At 41.6% G+C, this 21,753-nt stretch overlaps 1 protein-coding gene across 1 annotated transcript in view; it reads left to right on the top strand.

The window, feature by feature from the left end:
- The first annotated feature begins 9,889 nt into the window (after positions 1 to 9,889).
- ITGA1 (integrin subunit alpha 1) overlaps positions 9,890 to 21,753 on the top strand; it is a 118,073-nt gene continuing 106,209 nt past the window's right edge. Inside the window, exon 1 of the mRNA XM_070743361.1 lies at positions 9,890 to 10,118. Coding sequence (XP_070599462.1) covers positions 10,049 to 10,118 — 70 coding nt within the window. The 5' untranslated portion in view covers positions 9,890 to 10,048. The remainder of the gene's footprint in view (positions 10,119 to 21,753) is intronic.

The raw sequence follows: 21,753 nt of genomic DNA, 5'->3' as shown, positions 1-21,753 counted from the left end.
TCTTGTGTGTGTTAGTTATATTGTATATTTCCTGCTGCCTAATACATGAACTTTGTTGAAGAGTATCTCTGGCATGGGAATTCTCATAACACTATTGTGGTGAGTCCAAACTAAAGGAAAATAGCATTATGTTTTTATTAAAATAATCTGTTCATTCTATGAAAACAATGTATGACTTCTTAATGACAGTAACAGACACAGTTCTGATAATCATCAATTAGATAAAATTTTCACGTATTTGATATTCCTGGAGGCGTCTGTAATATGGTAAATGATTTAGCTTTACTAGATAAATGGTCAAATCAATGGAAACTGCAGTTTAATGTTTCCAAATGTAAAATAATGCACTTGGGGAAAAGAAATCCTCAATCTGAGTATTGTATTGGCAGTTCTGTGTTAGCAAATACTACAGAAGAAAAGGATTTAGGGGTAGTGATTTCTGACAGTCTCAAAATGGGTGAACAGTGCAGTCAGGCGGTAGGGAAAGCAAGTAGGATGCTTGGCTGCATAGCTAGAGGTATAACAAGCAGGAAGAGGGAGATTATGATCCCGCTATATAGAATGCTGGTGAGACCACATTTGGAATACTGTGTTCAGTTCTGGAGACCTCACCTACAAAAAGATATTGACAAAATTGAACGGGTCCAAAGACGGGCTACAAGAATGGTGGAAGGTCTTAAGCATAAAACGTATCAGGAAAGACTTAATGAACTCAATCTGTATAGTCTGGAGGACAGAAGGAAAAGGGGGGACATGATCGAAACATTTAAATATATTAAAGTGTTAAATAAGGTCCAGGAGGGAAGTGTTTTTAATAGGAAAGTGAACACAAGAACAAGGGGACACAATCTGAAGCTAGTTGGGGGAAAGATCAAAAGCAACATGAGAAAATATTATTTTACTGAAAGAGTAGTAGATCCTTGGAACAAACTTCCAGCAGATGTGGTAGATAAATCCACAGTAACTGAATTTAAACATGCCTGGGATAAACATATATCCATCCTAAGATAAAATACAGAAAATAGTATAAGGGCAGACTAGATGGACCATGAGGTCTTTTTCTGCCGTCAGACTTCTATGTTTCTATGTTTCTATGTTTCCAGGAAAGTGTATGTTAAAATGACTGTACAGTTTTACCCAAAAGCTTTATTGAAGTCGGATTTCTCTTGCTGAACGCCCTCCACTGTGTGGACTTCCATTTATACATTTATTTATACAGTCATTTGTATGCAACCTACTTGCAAAACTCTAGATGGCTTGCAATTGTTTAAAAAATTATAACTTTTGTTACAATTTTGTTATAATTATTGTAACAATAATCAGTTAAAATCACAATAGAAATCCTTCCATTGTTTAGTCAAACCTCTCCACATCAAAATTCCTGTGGAAGAAAACTGGTTTTACAACCTTTTAAAATATTAACAGTGTGATATGGGGCATCCTGACCTAAATGAGTAATCTGTTCCAGAACTGAGGAAGCTAATGCTAAGGAATCATTTTGTAGTGCTCCCTCCTGGTTAGCATACATTTGGTAAGTAGATTCCACCTGAAGCATACAGTTGCAAAGATAATGATGGACTAAAGCATAGAAAACTTTATAATTAGAATCTAAAATAACAATAGTACATTTAAAAAGTCTAAAAAGCAAGGAACCCCAATATAAAAAACATACATACAGTCATATCATGCACAAAACTACATAGACAGGGGGAGATGTCTCAGTTCCCCCACGCTTGACAACAGAAGTGGGTTTTAAGAAGTTTACGAAAGCCAAGGAGGGTGGGGGCAGTTCTAATCTCTGGAGGGATCTAGTCAGACTCAAGGTTGACTCAGCCTTCCATCCTTCCAAGGTCGGTAAAATGAGGACTCAAATTGTTGTGGGCAGTGTAAACCACTTAGGGAGGGCTGTAAAGCACTGTGAAGTGATATATAAGTCTGTGCTATTTCTATTACACATATTTTAGTGTCATTTTTAATTGCAGGTGTTACTTCATATTCCGTGATTAGATTATCAGCTGCCCAGGACCTTTGGGAATCTACTGCATTAAAATAAAATGAACATAGTCGATCCTTCTGCTGGGCAGAGTTTGCTCAGTGATCCCTCAATGCTCCATTCCAACTTTATAATCCTGCAGTTATTTCTCCGAAAGACAAGAATACTCTAAATAAAAGTTTATACTGAAGCAAAGTGTATTCTGTATTTCCTTCTTATTCATTACAGAGGAATAAACTTTGTGGATGTGAATACAGTGATCCCTCGAGTATCGCGAGGGTTCCATTCCAAGACCCCTCGCGATAATCGATTTTTCGCGATGTAGGGTTGCGGAAGTAAAAACACCATCTGCGCATGCGCGCCCTTTTTTTCATGGCCGCGCATGCGCAGATGGTGGAGTTTGCTTGGGCGGCAGGCGGCACCCAGGGAAGGTTCCTTTGGCCGCCCAGCAGCTGATCTGCTCCGCAGCGTGGCAGCAGCGAGGAGCCGAAGATGGGGTTTCCCCGTTGCCCAGGCAAAGGGGAAACCCCATCTTCGGCTCCTCGCTGCTGCCGCGCTGCGGAGCAGATCAGCTGCTGGGCGGCCCGAAGGAACCTTCCCTGGGTCTTCCCGCCGCCCAGGCAAAGGGGAAACCCCAGATCGCTTGCCACTTGCCGCTTGCCCGTTCACCCGCCCGCCCGGCTGCTCGCTTGCCGCTTGCCGCTTGCCCGTCACCTGCCCGCCCGCTCGCTTGCCGCTTGCCCGTTCACCCGCCCGCCCGGCTGCTCGCTTGCCGCTTGCCAGTTGCCCGTCACCCGCCCACCCGCTTGCCCGTTCACCCACCCGCCCGGCTGCTCGCTTGCCGCTCGAGAGCAAGAGGGGGAGAGATAGAGAAAGAGAGAGAAGGAAAGAAAGAGATGAGAGAGGGAGGAAGAGAGTGTGAGAGAGGAAGAAGCAAGATAGAGAAAGAGAGAGAGAAAGAAAGATGAGAAAGGAAAGGAGTGACGTCATCGGGTGGAAAAATCGCGATATAGCGTTTCGCGAAGATTGAGATCGCGAAAATCGAGGGATCACTGTAGTGAAATAGGCTGCCAATTTTAATTACGAAAATGTACGTCTCAACTATCAGAAAACAGGAAAACAAAGGGTTATTATCTGTGATAACATGCAGAGTGAGACAACATCCCCACTTAACAATGCCACTTTTGAACTTATTTATTTCTTCATTACAAAAAGGCACAGCAGTCATACAGCCAAGCCTGCTTTAACTGCTAGTCCTTGACTGTTATTTATTTTATCAGTCTTCCCCCTTGCAGTTCTTTTGTGCTAGCCCAGCAGAATCAAGATCAAATAACCACACAGGCTTTCAGAAAATGGATAGAATTTCTAAAGAAGGATTTTTTTAAAAAAAATAATGCTTGACACCAGTTTTTGATTTTTAGATAGATTGTAAATAGAGTGCCCATGACCACTTTTTCTTGCCTTGGACTGATCTGGAAATCATGCATAAACATGTAGAAATATAGCATTTGCTCAATTTGTATTGCTTTGTTCATAAGTAGTGATGGGCGAACCGAACTCGCACAATTCGGGTCCGTACCGAATTTTGCAGTGTTCGGTACGCCGAACCCGAACCCGAATTTTTTTGAAACTTCGGGCAAAGTTCAGGGTCGTGTTCGGTGTTCGGATTTTTGACATCACAGGCAGGTTGCTAAGGACGCCAAGATGATCACTTCCTGGATTCATTTTATTTGTTTATTTTTACGTGAAAGGACCGCCCTTTGCTTGCAGTGCCGCTGCGGCGTCCTTTTTCGTACAAATAACAATGTTTATTTTTACATGAAGACCTCCCTTTGAAGGAGCTGGGGAATCCCTCCCACGAAGAGATTCCGGGGGCGGAGCCTTGACATCACCGGCAGGTTGCTAAGCACGCCAAAGTGATCACTTCCTGGATTCCATGGAATCCAGGAAGTGATCACCTTGGCGTCCTTTGCAACCTGCCGATATACGTGACGTCAAAGCTCCGCCCCCAGAATCACTTGGTGGGATTCCCCGTTCGGGTTCGGGTTCAGTTCGGGTTCAGCCGAATTTTGCCTAAAGTTCGTTCGAACTTGCCGAACCCAAACATCCTTGGGTTCGCCCATCACTATTCATAAGATATTTTCTTTCCTTCTCTTTTTTTTGGTGGGGGAGCTGAGGGGGTTAATTTCTTACATTGTTACCTATGCAATATATAGTATGCATTCTCTTTCTCTTAGTTTGATTAATTTTACTACAGATTTAGGGTCTGAATTCTTGCATGCTGTTACACAATGTAAAATATTATAATTTGATGAAAATGGTCCCTTCTGAAATATAGAAAAAGTAGCTCGAATGTTCTCATAAAATCTGAGGCAGAAATAGTAACTACAGCTAATTTGTGTTAGTGATCCTTAGCAGATGCATTTTATTATCCTCAAAGGAACAAGAGGAAAATTCCATAAACTTTCAATTATTTGCCAAATTTCTAGCTCCAGAGCAGAAGGGTGTGGGCAAAGTTTATTCAAACACTTGAGATCCATCTGCTTTGCACTACATTTGTATGTACCGTTACAAGAAGTCGTCTTAGCTCCCACTGTTTCACAAACAATAACATAACATACTAGTAAGATCAAAGGCACAACTGTAAGATCTGAGCTTTGGAAATAAAGAGAGTAGAAAAAAATTGGGAAGCAAACATTTCATCAAGACATACACAAAAATTGCAACCCAGGCACCCTACTTGCCAAAACAAGCATATCAATCGTTCAGAATGCAAAACCTGCTAATGATTCTAATCTAGATCAGGGGGTCTCCAACCTTGGCAACTTTAAGACTTGTGGACTTTAACTCCCAGCTGACTGAGGAGCTCTGGGGGTTGACATCTACAAGTCTTAAAGTTGCCAAGTTGGAGACTCCTGATCTAGATTATCCCAATATTTGTTTAGTAGTTAATTGGTATATTTTTTAAAAGAAGAAAACTGAACAACTGATTAAAAACATATATGAAAATTTGATTGGTGTTTTGCTGATGAATTAAAGCAGAGACCCACAACCTTTTGGGCATCAGGGACCAGTTCTGTGGAGAGAGGTTTTTCTGCGGACCAGAGAGGGTGTGGTTTTGCATGCTGCTTTCATCTCATGGATGGGGCTTCACTTCTTTGTGTGGCTCAGTTTCTGGCATGCCACAGCCCAGTGTCAGTCCACAGAGTGGAGTTTGTGGACCCTTGATTTACTATAAAACACTTTCACAGTAACTGGAATGTGACAGGTAGCAATGAAGAAGCTAGATTTCAAACATTTTGCATAATATAGTGATACCTTATCTTACAAACTTAATTGGTTCTGGGATGAGGTTCGTAAGGTGAAAAGTTGGTAAGATGAAACAATGTTTCCCATAGGAATCAATGGAAAAGCGATTAATGCATGCAAGCCCAAAACTCACCCCTTTTGCCAGCTAAAACGCCCGTTTTTGCACTGCTGGGATTCCCCTGAGGGTCCCCTCCATGGGAAACCCCACCTCCGGATTTCCGTGTTTTTGCGATGCTGCTGGGGAATCCCAGTAGGTGAATCCCAGCAACACAAAAACTGGCCTTTCGTGGCAATGGAAGTCCGGAGGTGGGGTTTCCCAGTGAGGGGAGCCTCAGTGAAATCGCAGCATCACAAAATCACAGAAGTCTGGAGGTGTGGCATCCCAGCAGCAGCAGCTTGGGTTCGTAAGGTGAAAATAGTTCGGAAGAAGAGGCAAAAAATTCTTAAACCTCGGGTTCATATCTCAAAAAGTTCGTATGACGAGGGGTTCGTAAGATGAGGTATCACTGTACTTTTCCAAATAGCTTTGGGAACTAACATATTGTATAGTTGTCTGTTTGGAGAAAAGGCCAACAATTGTCTCTATTTCTAAAATGTTCAGGGTTTTTTTAAAGTTTCCAATTATTGTTCCATTTTGGCTCACACAGAGAGAGCATTTCCTCCAGAAAATAATATTCCACCTTAAATTTCTTTTCTACAATCCATACTTTCCTCAAAGACAAGAAGTCTAGAATACTTGTTTGGTGTCCATATGTTAGCTCATTTGAACGTTGGGGATTTAGTGTATCATCTGTCTTCAAAGATTATGCATTACTTGTAAATATTTGCACACATAGCAAACAAATTCCTACAATAGTCTGAAAGCTGGTAGCTGGAGATAAAATTTGCAGATAACAGGCAATTCAGTTGAGTAAAGGCAGCTGGGTGACCTTGTGTGGGCCAGTCAGTTTATGTCAGCTCCAGGATGGAGGCAATGGAAACAACTGCTTCTGAAAAACCTTGCAAGAAACCTGCATGGACTTGTTCAGTTAGTCTCTGAGAATCGTACATGATTGAATAGAAGAGAAAAAAATCCAAGTGAAGCTACTTTATAGCTCTTTATCCTTTCTACTTTCCCACAATAAGTAGAGACTTCTCAACACTGCATTCCAATTTACACCAGGGATTCCAAGCTACCAAAAACATTAGTTCTCCAGCTATCATCAAAAGTAGTATAGGAAAACCTCTAATCATTATAATATGACCGGCCAACTAATATCAACTTCTAGTTGTGCAATGACAATAAATGCTTATAAGCAGAGTAAACCTTTAGCAGCCCAACACAATCAATCATTTCTTTGTTTTCCCCCAACAAATAAGGCGTACTTAGAATTTACTACACAAGCAGTGGTAAATGGCCCCTGCTTCTTCTAACATCACAGTAGGACTTTAATCATCCACAAATTTCATACGTTTGCATCTGGGAAGCCTTTGCATGTATAGCTGTGTATGCAGGGCTTGAGTTGAAGCCTTTGTGTATACTAGAGCTTAATTTCTGTAAAGATTCTGTGCTGCAAATTGTTGAATTGGATTTGTGAATGAGCTACTCATCAGTGTTTGTGTGGGGATACTACTTTAAGTGGAATACAGATACTCAGGTGACCAGACGTCCCGCTTTCCGCCGGACAGTCACACTTTTCAATCATTTGTCCCACGTCCCGCAACGTTTTCAAAATGTCCGGACTTTGGAATGAAGAGGGGGATGGCAAGCGGCGTGGAGAAAGCAGGAGGAGAGGTGCTCGGGGGCCACCGTAGCAGCCAGCGCCGTGAGGAGCCGAGGAACTCTTAATCTGCTTTCCCCCTCCCCTTTGATGGTGGGGAGGAGGCGGCTGTAAAATTCTCTTGCTGTTTTCTGTAGATTTGAGTGCATTAAAAAGTTTTTCTTGGCTTTTTGTGTTGTGTCCTGGCTATCCCTTTATAATAATTCCCGCCCCCTATGTCTCCAATTGGTCCCTTTCGCCTATTGCGTTAATGGTAACTGACTTTGTTATATATAAATGGTTTCCTTCCCCGGTTTTTCTAGTACGATCCTGAGATCCCCTCCCTCCTTTCCCCCCCTCCTTCCCAAAACCCCTAATGGCTCCTGCGTGTTCCACCTGTTCCTTCCCACTTCCCCCTTGGCATGGCCAGAAACTTTCCAAAACTTTTGTGTGTTCCAATAGACTGGGGGAGGGGAGGCGGGTATAAGGGAGGAGAGAGGAAGCCCCCAAACCCCCCAGGCTGGCTGCCACGTTTTAAAACACCCGCGCCGCTTCGCAGCTGTCTCCTGAAGCCGAACGCTAACTTCCGCGTTCGGCGGCAGCGGGTTTTTTTGTTGTTGCATGGATTAATTGACTTTACATTGTTTCCTATGGGAAACAATGTTTCGTCATACGAGCGTTCCGACTTACGAGCCTCCTTCCGGAACCAATTAGTCTCGTAAGTCGGGGTTCTACTGTATTTGACTTGTCATTGTATCTTGCCACCATTTTCCCAACTATTTATTGGTTATCTGAGACGCAAAGGTAGTGACTGGATTGAACATAAGAATATAAGAAGAGCCATGCTGAATCAGGCCAAAGCCCATCGAGTCCAGCATTGTGTCACACAGTGGCCCACCAATTGTACATGGGGATCTTGGGCAGAAAGAGAAGACAAGTCCCTTGACCCCCAACAAATGGTACTCAAAGGAATCCTGCCTGCATCAACCAACAAAGACGCGGCACTTGGACATCCGTTTCAATAACCACCAATACACTTGGCATCTATGAATCTGTCTAATCCTGCCTTGAAGCTATCCAGGCTGACAGCTGTCACGACCTCTTCTGAAGTGAATTCCATAAACCAACGACCCTCTGGTTGAAGAAATATTTCCCTTTATTTGTCCTCACTTTCTTACCTATGAGCTTTAGGGACTTACCTTCGTCTTAGTACAGTGGTACCTCATGATACGAACCCCTCGCCATACGAACAACACAAGATACGAACCCGGGGTTCGGATATTTTTTGCCTCTTCTTACGAACGTTTTCCGTCTTACGAACCCGCCCCTGCTGCCCGGCTGTTGCTTTTTGAAACAGCCGGGGGGCTTCCTGAACCCGAACGCCAAACCCAAACTTTCAGGTTTGCCGTTCGGGAGGCCGCCGAGAAGCCCCCCGGCTGTTTCAAAAGATGATAGCCGGGCGGCAGGGCTTCTTGGCGGCCTCCCGAACGCCGAGCCTGGAAGTTCGGCAAAAGTTCGGGTTCGGGAGGCCGCTGAGAAGCCCCGCCGCCCGGCTGTCAGTTTTTGAAACAGCCGGGGGGCTTCCCAGCATCCTCCTGAACCCGAACGCCAAACCTAAACTTCCGGGTTCGGCGTTCGGGAGGCCGCCGAGAAGCCCCCCCCGGCTGTTTCAAAAGACGACAGCCGGGCAGCGGGGCTTCTCGGCGGCCTCCCAAATGCCGAACCCGGAAGTTCAGCAAAATTTCAGGTTCGGGTGGCCGCCGAGAAGCCCCGCCGCCCGGCTGGCCATCTGAACCTGAAATTTTGCCGAACTTCTGGGTTCGGCATTGGGAGAATGCTGAGAAGCGCCCGGCTATTTCAATTGAAACAGCCGGGCGTGCGGCATTTTTTTGCGGGGGGGGGGGGTGTTTCGTTGCACGCATTAATTCATTTTTCATTGTTTCCTATGGGAAACAATGTTTCGCCTTACGAACTTTTCGCCTTACGAACCTCCCCCGGGAACCAATTAGGTTTGTAAGACGAGGTATTACTGTATTGTGTGATAGAGAAAAGAATTTTTCTCTATCTACCTTTTCTATCCATGCATGATTTTATACACTTCGATCATTGAGGACTGTATGAGAGGAGAAAATAAAGCAATTTATACTAACATGAAAATGGCAGTGTTTGTCAGTCTTAGCAACTCAAGAGATGTCCAGAGTCCAACTCCCAGAATTGCCCACCCAACCTAGACTAAGGTCTACTCATCCTAACTACAAAGCACACCAAAACTGCAGGTATCACCCTGCAAAATTAAGAGTTTTGGGAAAATTTTCATGAAGTCAAATCCTCCCACAACTCTCACACAAAGACTTGCTTTAGGTTGACGGGGACATTTTTAAAGAATGATGTAAGTGGAATAAAATTCAACCAACCAAGGGCAGTCTGACATTTGAATGCATCTTGAAGTTTTAACACACTTTACTCATATAGTACAGCTTTGTTTCTTGAGAAAAGGAACGTTTAGAAACGCATTTCTTTTTTAAAAAAAGTAAGTCTGAATCAAAAAAAAGAAAAAAGGGGAAAAGGCAGGGTTCCCAAAATTGTCTTTTAACTATATTTGCACTGGTTGCCTAGTATCCAAAGATGCCCATTAATTATAAGCACGCAGATATCCCTTTAAGGTTTGCTTTGCTAGCCTGCAGCCTTTAGCCTAAACACTGGCTGTTAAATATCTGACTTTATTTGTACATGTCTCCTGACTTTGAGCTCTTGCCACATGGGAGTTTCAAAGGCTCACAGCTTACTTGGGACAACGGAAGGAGTGGGGCTTGTTAGAGGAGGGAACCATTCGACTTCATGTGTTGGGGGGAGACTTGGACAACAAACAGGAAATGCCTGGTTCAATTGCAGCGGCTGCTGATACAGAAGGAGACCAGAAGCAGCAGCAAAGCCTTGTGAGCAACAGGACTTCTATTCCAGCTTCAGCCTGTGTTTGCCCACAAGGTTTCCTGTTACACTTCAAGCCATGGGATTTGGCTCCCTCACTGCCATCTGCAGCATCACGCGTGTCTCCATCCCTTGTATGGGAATTACAGGTATGTCCACCTTTTTTCTAATGTAGGAAACTTTCTTCACTTGTGAACAATATTCCACCCCTTTAAAGACTTTTTCCCCAAACTAAACTTTCTGCCACTCTCTTTTGGAGTCAGTTTTTGCTCAGAGTTAAAGCTGCCTGTGTGCTTTTAATACCAACATCTGTGATGTCACACACACAAAAATAACGGGGGAGAGTTAAAAGAGAGAAGACAGATTTGCAAGTGTTCTCTAGACAGATGAGATTGAAGTGTGCATCAAGGCAAACTTGTTGATTAAAACTTTGGGCTACTAAAGAAAAGGATGAACTTGTGCCTAGTTAAGTGCCCAGACGTGAAATAGTGTGTTGTCACTGGGTAAATTGCCAAGAAAACATGTGGTCTTTTAATTTACGGATGTTATGTTCTTGAGGATTTCTTAAAGCGAGCAGTGTAATGAAATTCAAGTTGTAGCTGGAAGACAGGAAACTAAAATCATCATAATTATTTAGAATCTTGTGGTCTGAAGAGTAGTTCTCCTGAATGCATTGGGCAAAGCAGGCAAGGAGGTTGGAAGGGTGGATAATAATGTTTCCAAAGGCAGAAATTAACTTGCAAATTTTTTCCTAAAGGGTAAAGAGCTGCTTTTTTCTCTCTCTCTTATCCTTTATGTTTTTTTTCATAAACTTCTACATGTTTTATTGATTTTAGTGAGCTCAGTGTATAGTAAGCAGATTAATCTTTCAGTTGTGTTCATTTGTGGAAGGTCTTTATTTCTGAATGAATATGCAGCAGTTACGTTAATGCTTAATTACAGTAATTCAGCTTTCCCAAGTAATTATAATACTCTGCGTGCATATATCGCACCATTCTAACTTTCGGAATTATACAGTGATGGTCCACCCTTGTTGGTATGGTAATTGTGGTAAAGATGGTTTTATGTCATTATGGTTTTCCATTTCTGGACCCTTGGAAAATGTGATTTTGTACCACCCACGCTTAGCTGAATAAATTACTGTTAAACTTTAACTTGGAGAAAATAAGTACATACAAAAGCTGAAAGGGCGAAAGGATTGAATCTACAAGAGTTCTTAATGAGTTCCATGCATTGTTGATTATCAGATACATCTCCAAATTCCTGAAAGATAGCAATAAGCATGGAATATTCCACTTTTCCTGGATACAGTGTTTTTCCGAAAATAAGACAGCGCCTTATATTAATTTTTTCTCCCAAAGATGTGCTACATCTTACTTTCAGGGGATGTCTTATTTTTTTTTTCAATTAATTGTATCCTGTATCCTGCTGCAGCAAAAATGCATCCAAACACACAGACACATGTTGGATGCATATTGGATGTGTTTTAAAACTAATTGATGCAGCGTTTGGGGATGCAATTTATGGACAGCAGTGTTATATATATTCTGTTCAGGAATGTTGCAAAATGAAAGGTCTCCTATGTCTTACTTCCGGGGGATGCCTTATATTAGGCAATTCTATGAAACCTTTCCTATGTCTTACTATGCTGCATTTTATTGATCTTCAGTTGACTTCTTGCATAGACTCCATCTTCATTCCCAGTGTGCTTGCAAATGCTGTCTTGGATACCTCCTCAATTCTATCATTTGTCTGTCTGTCTATCACTTGCGTCTATCTATATATCTATATCTAACTATCTACCATGTTGTACCATCTTTATTTATAAGAGGTTTCTGGACCACAAATATTGTATAGCTTCTAAGAAAACTAGGTATGATGAGTGACTGCAATTGAATGCTCTGCCTGGAATACCCACCCACCCAGACAGAAAACAAAAGTAAATTGGTGGTAATTATAATATCACAGGGGACTTTAAAGACCAGGGAACAACCTCAATGTTTGTCTTCTTAAAATATTAGCTTTGTCAGTGAAATATACCTTCTGATCCCAAACAGATTAAGTATTCCTAATCCAAACTAATTTTTCAAAAAGCTGCATTTGACATGAGATGATATAATACATACATTTTAACTGGTGTATGATTGGGAATATTTCAATCATTCCTAAAAAAAATCCCTCATTATTCGAAACTACAAGCATCAATTATGAATAAAATTGTGGATTATGAAGATTTGTTTTTGTTTTCTCTTCCACTTACCCAGCCACTGTTTTGTCAAGGTTTGTATATGGCATTAATATGTATAACTTGGAGCTGGATTGTCTTTAATACAATATTCCTCTTATTTCTACTAGTCATCCTGTATGCAGTAAACTTTTTTTCTACATATCCTGTATTAACTATGAGTCTGTTAATCATAGTTAATAGTCCACTACATAGTAGTACTAAATAGACATAATTAGTCAACCTTGTAGTCTGGAAATATTTTTTTCCAGGTTTAACTTCCAGATTTGTCAGTACAGTGGTACCTCTACTTACAAACTTAATTTGTTCCATGACCAGGTTCTTAAGTAAAAAAGTTTGTTAGACGAAGCAATTTTTCCCAAAGGAATCAATGTAAAAGCAAATAATGTGTGTAATTGGGAAAACCACAGAGAGGATGGAGGCCCTATTTCCTCCCAGGAGATTCCTAGAAAGGCTCCACAGAGGCTTCTCCCTGCCTTTTCCGGCCCTGTTTCCTCCTAGGAGATTCCTAGAGAGACCCTACGGAGGCTTCTCCCTGCCTTTTCTGGTTACAGTTTCAGAGGCTCAGATTTGTAAGTGGAAAATGGTTCTTGAGAAGAGACAAAAAAATCTTGAACAACCGGTTCTTATCTAGAAAAGTTTGTAGTTACCACTATAGTTACATTCTGGGATCACCCCTTTAAGTACCTACATTTACCAGTCATGTCAATCAGCAGACTACATTGTGGTTGTCTCTTTGGACTATCAACATTTAACAGCTGGAATTGCCAGTCTTCAACTTTAGGAATACCTCCTCCTAGGTATTCTGCATTTGTTTCTTTTTCCCTTCTCACTAATCCATTGAACTTTATCAAAATTAGCAGCATGCCAAGTACACCTTGTTTTCTGTACATTACTTTGTATAAACTACAGTATGAACATAAAGATTAAGACTCAACCCAATTAAAGTTCCTTTAATTAAAGTGAGATACTGCAATTAAATACTGTAAAAAGCAAATTGTGGGTAGAGAAGAAAGGAATTCAGGGTAAGTTGGGCTAGATTTCTTGTTAATGCAAAAAGACTCATGACTGATGATGCATTTAACACATCCCTTTGGGCTCAGCCAGTTATCTCCTACCGGAATATCTTATTTCCATATTGTTCTTGCAGTCTGTCATTTTTAACTCCACTTTCAGAGCAGTCTCAGGCATATCTGGGAAAGCTTGTTCCTTTTCCATACATCTTTTAAATACAGTCTGTCTATACTGACAGACATTCCTAACTCCTGTATCCATTGTTCACATATATCCTCCACAATGCCCAATGGTATTTTGCCCCATTCTTATTAGTAATACAAGTGTTTTTTTCTCTTCGAAAGAATCTGTAGTTCTTATTGGTTCCCTCTAATGCCAAATCTTCAAAGGCATGTATCATTTTTAAAAAAAAACAATTCAAAACAATAGCATTTCCCATGTGAAGGATTCTTATAATTTCAAAACCTTAACTCCATATCTGGCTTCCTAGTTCATTTGTAACCTTCTAAAATCAGTGTTATAATCACATTTTGCTGTTTATCTTTTCTTTAAAAAATGTGAAACTCATGTTAAAAATTATTTTAGGAAGAATTGAAGGAAATCCACCCAGTGCTGTAAAAAAAATTCTTGTTCCAAGTTCCTAATAGCTGAAAAGCAATTAATAAGCTATTTCTAAAAATGATTATGAAAGAAAGTATATGAATCCTGTATCCATAAAGGAGCCAAATATAGTTTAGGCAAAGGTGCCATTCCCTTGTCTTGCAGGGCTCCAAATGCACCAGGGAATTGTCTTGTGGTCTCCTCACAAGGAGCAACTGTATGGAGCATTTTTGGACAATCACAAGTCTTTTATTTATTTATTTGTTTGTTTGTTTGTTTTGTCCAATGCACAATAATACACAATAATAGAGGATATATAAAAGTAGAATGTATCAGAGAGTATAGAAGAAAAATATAAAAGTAAAATATAACTAGAGAGAATAGCAGAAAATATAAGATAAAAGAGATATAATGGATAGAAGAGATAGAAGATATAGGAGAGACTATAGGACAGGGGACGATAGGCACTCTGGTGCACTTATGTACACCCCTTACTGACCTCTTAGGAACCTGGTGAGGCCAACTGTAGATAGTCTAAGGGTAAAGTGTTGGGGGTTAGGGGATGATACTACGGAGTCCGGTAGTGAGTTCCACACTTCGACAACTCAATTGTTAAAGTCATATTTTTTACAGTCCATTTTGGTGCCGTTAATATTAAGCTTGAATCTGTTGTGCGGTCTTGTGTTGTTGCGGTTGAAGCTGAAGTAATCATTGACAGGCAGGGAGTTGCAGCGTATAAGTAGAGTAGGATGGGGAGAACAGAGGGTCCAGAGTAGTATAAATATTTAGATCAGCTCTGCAGTTTGACTTTCAAGTTGTCCAAGCAGATTTTTTTAAAAGTTGACTATTCACGATTATATATTAACTTTATTAGATTTCCTCTTTTTGTGTGAGCAGTAATGAGGGGAGGGTGAGTTCCTCCTGTACGTACAATTTGAAATTGTTGCTGGTATTTTTGGTTTATTTTGGTTTTTTTACTTAGGATGCTTATAGAACAACAATTTCTAATTTTAAGAATATGCTTACATATCCTCAAAAAAATCTCCTTTTGCTAAAAAAGAAATAAGATGCTATGAATAAGAAGCAATAGGGACCATGCTAAAGCTTGTCTTATCTAGCTTTAGTCTAGCTAGCTCCAGCTTTTCAGAAACTCAGATTCTCTCCTCTCCTAGCCTGGATAGCTCCAACTCCTTCCTCTCCTCCCTTATCAGATCCTGAAGATAACTAAATGCATCTTAAACCCCACACTCTAGATCATGGGTGTTAAACTAGTGGCTCAAGGGCCAGATGCGTCGTGCACAGGCCATACCCGCCCCAGTCTCTGAATTTTTAATTCAATTTAATTTAATTTTTTAATTTAATTGATTTCTATGCCACCAAATCCCAGTGGGACTCATGGCGGCTTGCAACAGTATAAAATACAAGAATAAAAAGTCAAATATTAAATGCTAAAAAACAATAAAAACCATTATAAACCCCGGTAAAATTTCCAGTCCGACATCCATACCAAACACTCACAATTCAGCTGTAACAAGATGTTATCATTCACGGCCTCCAAGCCTAAAAGAAAAGCCAGGTCTTCACAGCCTTCTGGAAGGCCAGTAGGGTGGGAGCAGTTATAGAAGGGAGCATTATGTAACCATGTAGGCAACTGGAAAGAAATTTTTGACATCCACTTCAGGCAAGAAGGAAGGTGGATGCAAGAACGAAAGGTAGCACACTCAGAAACCAAGGACATAAGTCCAACCTGTCCATTTCTGTAGCAATACACAAGGATCAACCATTTTTGCTATTGAGAAACAATGAATTATTATATGGCAATGTAAGGTCAAGCTGGAGACTGCTATATAGAGACTTAAATGCTAAAGTCTGCAGACCTGGTTTTGTTTCCAGGGATGGGCTAGAATCCCTGGCTAGATCCAGTATTGATCTGGGTGAAGCATGATAACAGAAATGATTCTGCCAGCAATGGATCACTGAAGATTCCAATAGAAATTGTATGGGGTAGAATCTTCTTCATTAGCATACATGTATAAATCATCATTATATTACTGAAATACTTTCTTTCTCCAGTGACCTGCCTGATAATGCCCATATAAACTGTGGAACACCTGAAAAGTTGCAGTTCTCCAAAGGATGCTGTATGTGTTTGATAATACTGCAATTAATTCAATTCAACCTTTATTGTACAATGAGATTGTCTGAGACTCTTTTAATGCCCCTCCCCAAACATAAATACATATCAATAACTCACAGTGAAAAGAAGAAAAAACCCTAACCCAATAAATCATAATAACAACACATAAACCTCTATACATATATGTGTATAACATTACAGTATAATATATTGCACCAATATGAACATGTTGCACTGGTCTTGTAAGACTATCATACTGCATACCTATGATGTTATGTTGCAGTCAGGAATCTAACAGCCCACAGATAAAAGCTGTTCTTTAGCTGTTCTTCAGCCTGGCTATGCTTCTATATCTCCTACCCGATGATGGGAGAGTAAAGAAGTGCTAACCAAGGTGTGAGATGTCCCTGAGGATTTTCTTCACTTTTCTAAGGCAGAGAGTCCTAGCGATTTCGTCTAGTGATGTCAGGGAACAGTCCATTATGTTTTGTGATATACTCATCACCCTTTGTTGTGTCCTTCTATCTGTGGTTGTCAACCCAGCATACCATATCGTAATGCAATAGGTGACAATGGTTTCCATTGTGGACATAGTTCCCTCTAAGCTGAGCAGTGAGCAATCGCTCACTTAAAAATCATCAACTCAGAGTTTTCCAAACCTGCCCAGAAGCCGAGAGGGAAATAGTGAGAGGGAAGGAGAGAGAGAGGAAGAGAAGAAGAGAGGAAGAGAGAGAAACAGATAGAAAAAAGAGAGGAAGGAAAAGAGAAAGAAAAAGAATGGGAGTAAGGAAGAGAGAAAGAAAATCAAAATCTAGTTTGAAACTAGCTCAACTATTTAAGTGGCATTTTGATATTGATAGAGTTGCCCTATTATGAGCTCACTGTTATAGACACACAGTACAGTACAGTACAGTATTTTATTTTGAAATTCTCTGAGGCAAAACAGGGTGGGGTTTTTATTTGTTTGTTTGTTTATTTATTTATTTAGTTATTATTTCTGTGCCGCCCAGTCCCGAAGGGACTGCCGCTCAGACACTATACTTTCCTGCCCACCCCCCAAAAAAAATTAGAGGGAACACTGATTGTGGATAAAAAGTCCATCTTTTCTTTTGCAAGACCCTAAGGAAGTAGAGTTTCTGTTGGTCCTTCCTGGCCACCTGGGTTGTATTGTTTTTCCAGGTGAGATCTTCGCTAAGATGGATACCAGGAATTTGAAGGAGGGGATTCTCTCCCACACAATCCCTCTCGATGTAAAGTGGGGCAGGTTTCTCTCTCTTCTTCCGGAACTCCAGCACTATCTCCTTTATCTTGCTGATGTTCAGGTACAGGTTGTTTTCTGAGCCCCATGTGGATAAGTTTTGAGAGAGAAAAAAACATGCTGCTTCGTCTCTACCTGTAATGAGTCCTAATCCAGTGGTATTATCTGCAAACTTGATGATCACAGTGGATGGGTCAGAAGATATGTAATCGTATGTGTACAATAAATACACATATGTATGAATGAGCACACCCTGAGGAGAGCCAATGCTCAGCTTCAGGGAGGAGGATATGAAAGACCCAGCCCTCGCTGTTTGTGGCCCGTCCATTAGAAAGTCTTTAATAAAATTAATATAAAGAAACAAAGTATTATTCAAGTATTAAATGCAGTAGTACTAATTTAAAAAAACCTAGAAATTTTTTTAAAACCCTGTACAGTGATCCCTCGATTTTCGCGATCTCGATCTTTGCGAAACGCTATATCGTGATTTTTCCCACCCGATGACGTCACTCTCTTCCTTTCTCATCTTTCTTTCTCTCTCTCTTTCTCTATCTTGCTTCTTCCTCTCTCACACTCTCTTCCTCCCTCTCTCATCTCTTTCTTTCCTTCTCTCTCTTTCTCTATCTCTCCCCCTCTTGCTCTCGAGCGGCGGGCGGCGGGCGGACGGGCGAGTGGCGGGCGAGCAGCAGCGAGGAGCCGAAGATCGGGGTTTCCCCTTTGCGTGGGCGGCGGGGAAGACCCAGGGAAGGTTTCTTCGGCCGCCCAGCAGCTGATCTGCTCGGCAGCGCGGCAGCAGCGAGGAGCCAAAGATCGGGGTTTCTCCTTTGCGTGGGTGGCGGGGAAACCCCGATCTTCGGCTCCTCGCTGCTGCCGCGCTGCCAAGCAGATCAGCTGCTGGGCGGCCGAAGAAACCTTCCCTGGGTCTTCCCCGCCGCCCACGCAAACTCCACCATCTGCGCATGCGAGGCCATGGAAAAAGGGTGCGCATGCGCAGATGGTGTTTTTACTTCTGCACCACTATATCGCGAAAAATCGAGTATCGCGAGGGGTCTTGGAACGTAACCCTCGCGATACTCGAGGGATCACTGTATTAACATATTTTCCCAATATTAACTATCCAAGCTCCAAACTTGGCACTTTGCTATTTCTAGGAATAACTTTAGAACCTAAGAAACAGATATCTAAATGTGGTGACTCTCTCAAAAGAACCACTTTAGATCTCAATAACTTAACATAATACAGTACATTATTTTACATTGCCCTGGGTCAGTTAATGAGATAGGAAACCATATAAATTTGCTAAATAAAATAACATAAATAAAAGTAAACATTGTACCAGGTAGCACCTTAAATACCCACAGCTTTAGAGTAGAAGTGGCTCACTTGCAGCTTTTGTGCTAAAAACATCCTCTCACAATGAATTTTTACCATTCCTGCCATCCCCAACATTTGGCAAGAAATTACCAAATTTCAGAGATATTATTTTTCCCACAGATTAATTTAAGAAAATAAATATACCTATAGTATAAATGTTGCTTTTAAATCTTCCCACTTGGACCAAAATACTCCATCTCCTTATTTCACTCCTTCCTTCTGCAGCCTCAAAGATAGAATTCAATTCAATTCAATTTATTAGATTTATAAACCGCCCATCTCCAGAATGGACTGGAGAGATTGACTAGAAAGCAGTCCCAAACCAAAAGTAGGTTGATCATCTGTTGTGTAAAGGCTATCTAAATATTAAAATCAATATCTTGCATCAAACCTGGAAAAAGATGCCATCCCATGTACACCTTTCAATACCAGAATAATATGAACATATATAAAACTCAGATGAGCAACAAGAAAAAAACTTCAACAGTCTTACAAACAGCTCCTTACAATATTCTAAGTACTGTATGTTCTAAACAAGGAGAAACCACTGCTGTAAATCATTTTCTCAAAGTGTGCAACTAACACACCATTCAACCTCTGCAAATGTAGTCCTTGCCATTTTTGTCTCAGCAACCAAGGGTTAAGTATATTTGTAGAAAGCTGAATAAACAAGTTTAATAACCAAGTATAGGCCTGAAATACACCCTGCATTCCAAACTTTTCATCCTCTAAACAACTGACTGTGTGTCAAGGATCAAATACTCTATCTTTTCCATTACAACTTTTGAACTAGCTTAAGACAAGACATTATGAAATGTTATTCAGATCTGATTAAGCCAATATACAGTAATTTGTACTAAAGCTACGTAGGGGACCAAATTCTGCTTCACAGCATAATCCATTGTCATTTTTATAAGGTCAACGTGATAGTAAAACAACTATTTTGTGCTGATATTCCCAGCCATTCAAATTTTCTGAAGTTTGGTTTTACTCTAAACCAGGGGTGTCAAACTCAATTTCATTGAGGGCCACATCAGGGTTCTTTTTGACCTTGGGCAGCCAAGCCAGCTTGATGTCACTCTTGTTGGGGCATTTGTGGTGGCCCAAGTGCTCTGCCAGCAAAAAACGGCTCAAGAACTCAATTTTCATCTGTGATGACCTTCTGCCAGCTAAAATGGATCTCAGTGGAGCCTTGAGCTTCATTTTCATTGGCAGAGGGTGGTAGACTGTCATTGCAGCTGAAAATGGAGCCGGGGGGGGGGGGGGGCACGCATGCAGCCCTCCCAAGCTCAGTTTGTGCTGACAGGCACCATGGGTTGGTCCTTCACTGTTTCCAGGGTGGCCCCACAGGCCATATCTAAGCAGCCCATGGGCTGGATCCAGCCTGTAGGGCTTGAGTTTGACATACCCCTACTCTAGACTTATCATCTCAAATAGTATCTTTCTCTGAAGTTATTTGACTTAGTAAAGAAGCAGCCTAATAGTCAATGATATCTATTGAAATAATACATTTTTTTAAAAAAAATGTTGCAGCTAATCTGTCTCAATGTGAACTACACTATGCATAACAGATTTCTAGGAATGCTACCATCTATTCAAATCATGCTACTTAGAATACTTTTTTTCCTATTAATCAAATAATTTCTATTTCAATGCCAAAGTAAATAATAGGTTTGGACTTTGGGGGTATTCTCCCCCCCCAAATAAGAACAGAATGACTTTCTTAATTAGCAGCCAGTCTCTCTAGCAGCAGAAATAGATTGTGTCTTCCAAGTACATCATCAAATTTAGCCTTTCATATACTCCAAACGATAGATTGTAATTAGCTTGAGTGTTTTTGTTCTTGGAAACTTGCTCAGTTAATGACTTTCTTTTTTACTATGTTAAGAATGAAAAAAATATGGATTTGTATATGTAGAACCATCTTTCTGATGGGTTGAAAAAATATAAATAAAATAAAAGTAATACAGTGATCCCCCGAGTATCGCGAGGGTTACGTTCCAAGACCCCTCGCGATACTCGATATTTCGCAATGTAGTGGTGCGGAAGTAAAAACACCATCTGCGCATGCGCGCCCCTTTTTTCATGGCCGCGCATGCGCAGATGTTTTTACTTCCGCACCTGGGAAGACCCAGCAGCTGAGGAGCCGCCTGCCTGCCCGCTTGTCCACCGCTTTTCCACCGCTTGTCCGCCCGCCGCTTTCCCGCCCGCCGCTTGTCCGCCGCTTTTCCGCTTGTCCGCCGCTTTTCCGCTTGTCCGCCCGCCGCTTGTCCGCCGCTTTTCCGCTTGTCCGGCCGCCGCTTTTCTTGTCCGCCCGCCGCTTGTCCGGCCGCCGCTTGTCCGCCGCTCCGGGAGTTGAAGACCCAGGGAAGGTTCCTTCGGCCGCCCAGCAGCTGATCTGCTCGGCAGCGCAGTAGCAGCGAGGAGCCGAAGATGGGGTTTCCCCGTTGCCCACGCAAAGGGGAAACCCCATCTTCGGCTCCTCGCTGCTACTGCGCTGCCGAGCAGATCAGCTGCTGGGCGGCCGAAGGAACCTTCCCTGGGTGCCGCCCGCCGCTCGAGAGCAAGAGGGGGAGAGATAGAGAAAGAGAGAGAAGGAAAGAAAGAGATGAGAGAGGGAGGAAGAGAGTGTGAGAGAGGAAGAAGCAAGATAGAGAAAGAGAGAGAGAAAGAAAGATGAGAAAGGAAGGGAGTGACGTCATCGGGTGGAAAAATCACGATATAGCATTTCGCAATGATCGGGATCGTTAAACTCGGGGGATCACTGTATATTTATTTGGTGCCTTTGAGTCAATCTTGTCTCCAGGCTACTGCCTGGACAGGTTCCCTGAAGTTTCCTTGGCAAGGCTTTTCGGAAGTGGCTTGCCATTGCCTTCTTCCTAAGGCTGAGAGAAAGTGAGTGACTCTTAATTGGTGATATGTTTAAGGTGGCACTAAGACTCATGGTCTCTTGGTTTGTAGCCTGATGCCATAATCACTGCACAAAACTGGGTCTCATATTTACCGTGAAAACTACCAAATTTATCCAAAATGTACCATAGGGGGGAAAACTGTAGTATGTTAAAACAGCAAAAACGACCTTTATATTTTAGATATATACATCTTTCCAATGCAATGGGACAAGAAGGAAAATGTTACTATAACTAAAAATTCTCA

The sequence above is a fragment of the Erythrolamprus reginae genome, chromosome 2 (genome assembly GCF_031021105.1).
Source record: "Erythrolamprus reginae isolate rEryReg1 chromosome 2, rEryReg1.hap1, whole genome shotgun sequence".
NCBI lineage: Eukaryota > Metazoa > Chordata > Lepidosauria > Squamata > Dipsadidae > Erythrolamprus > Erythrolamprus reginae.
This window is presented reverse-complemented; position numbering and strand designations above follow the sequence as displayed.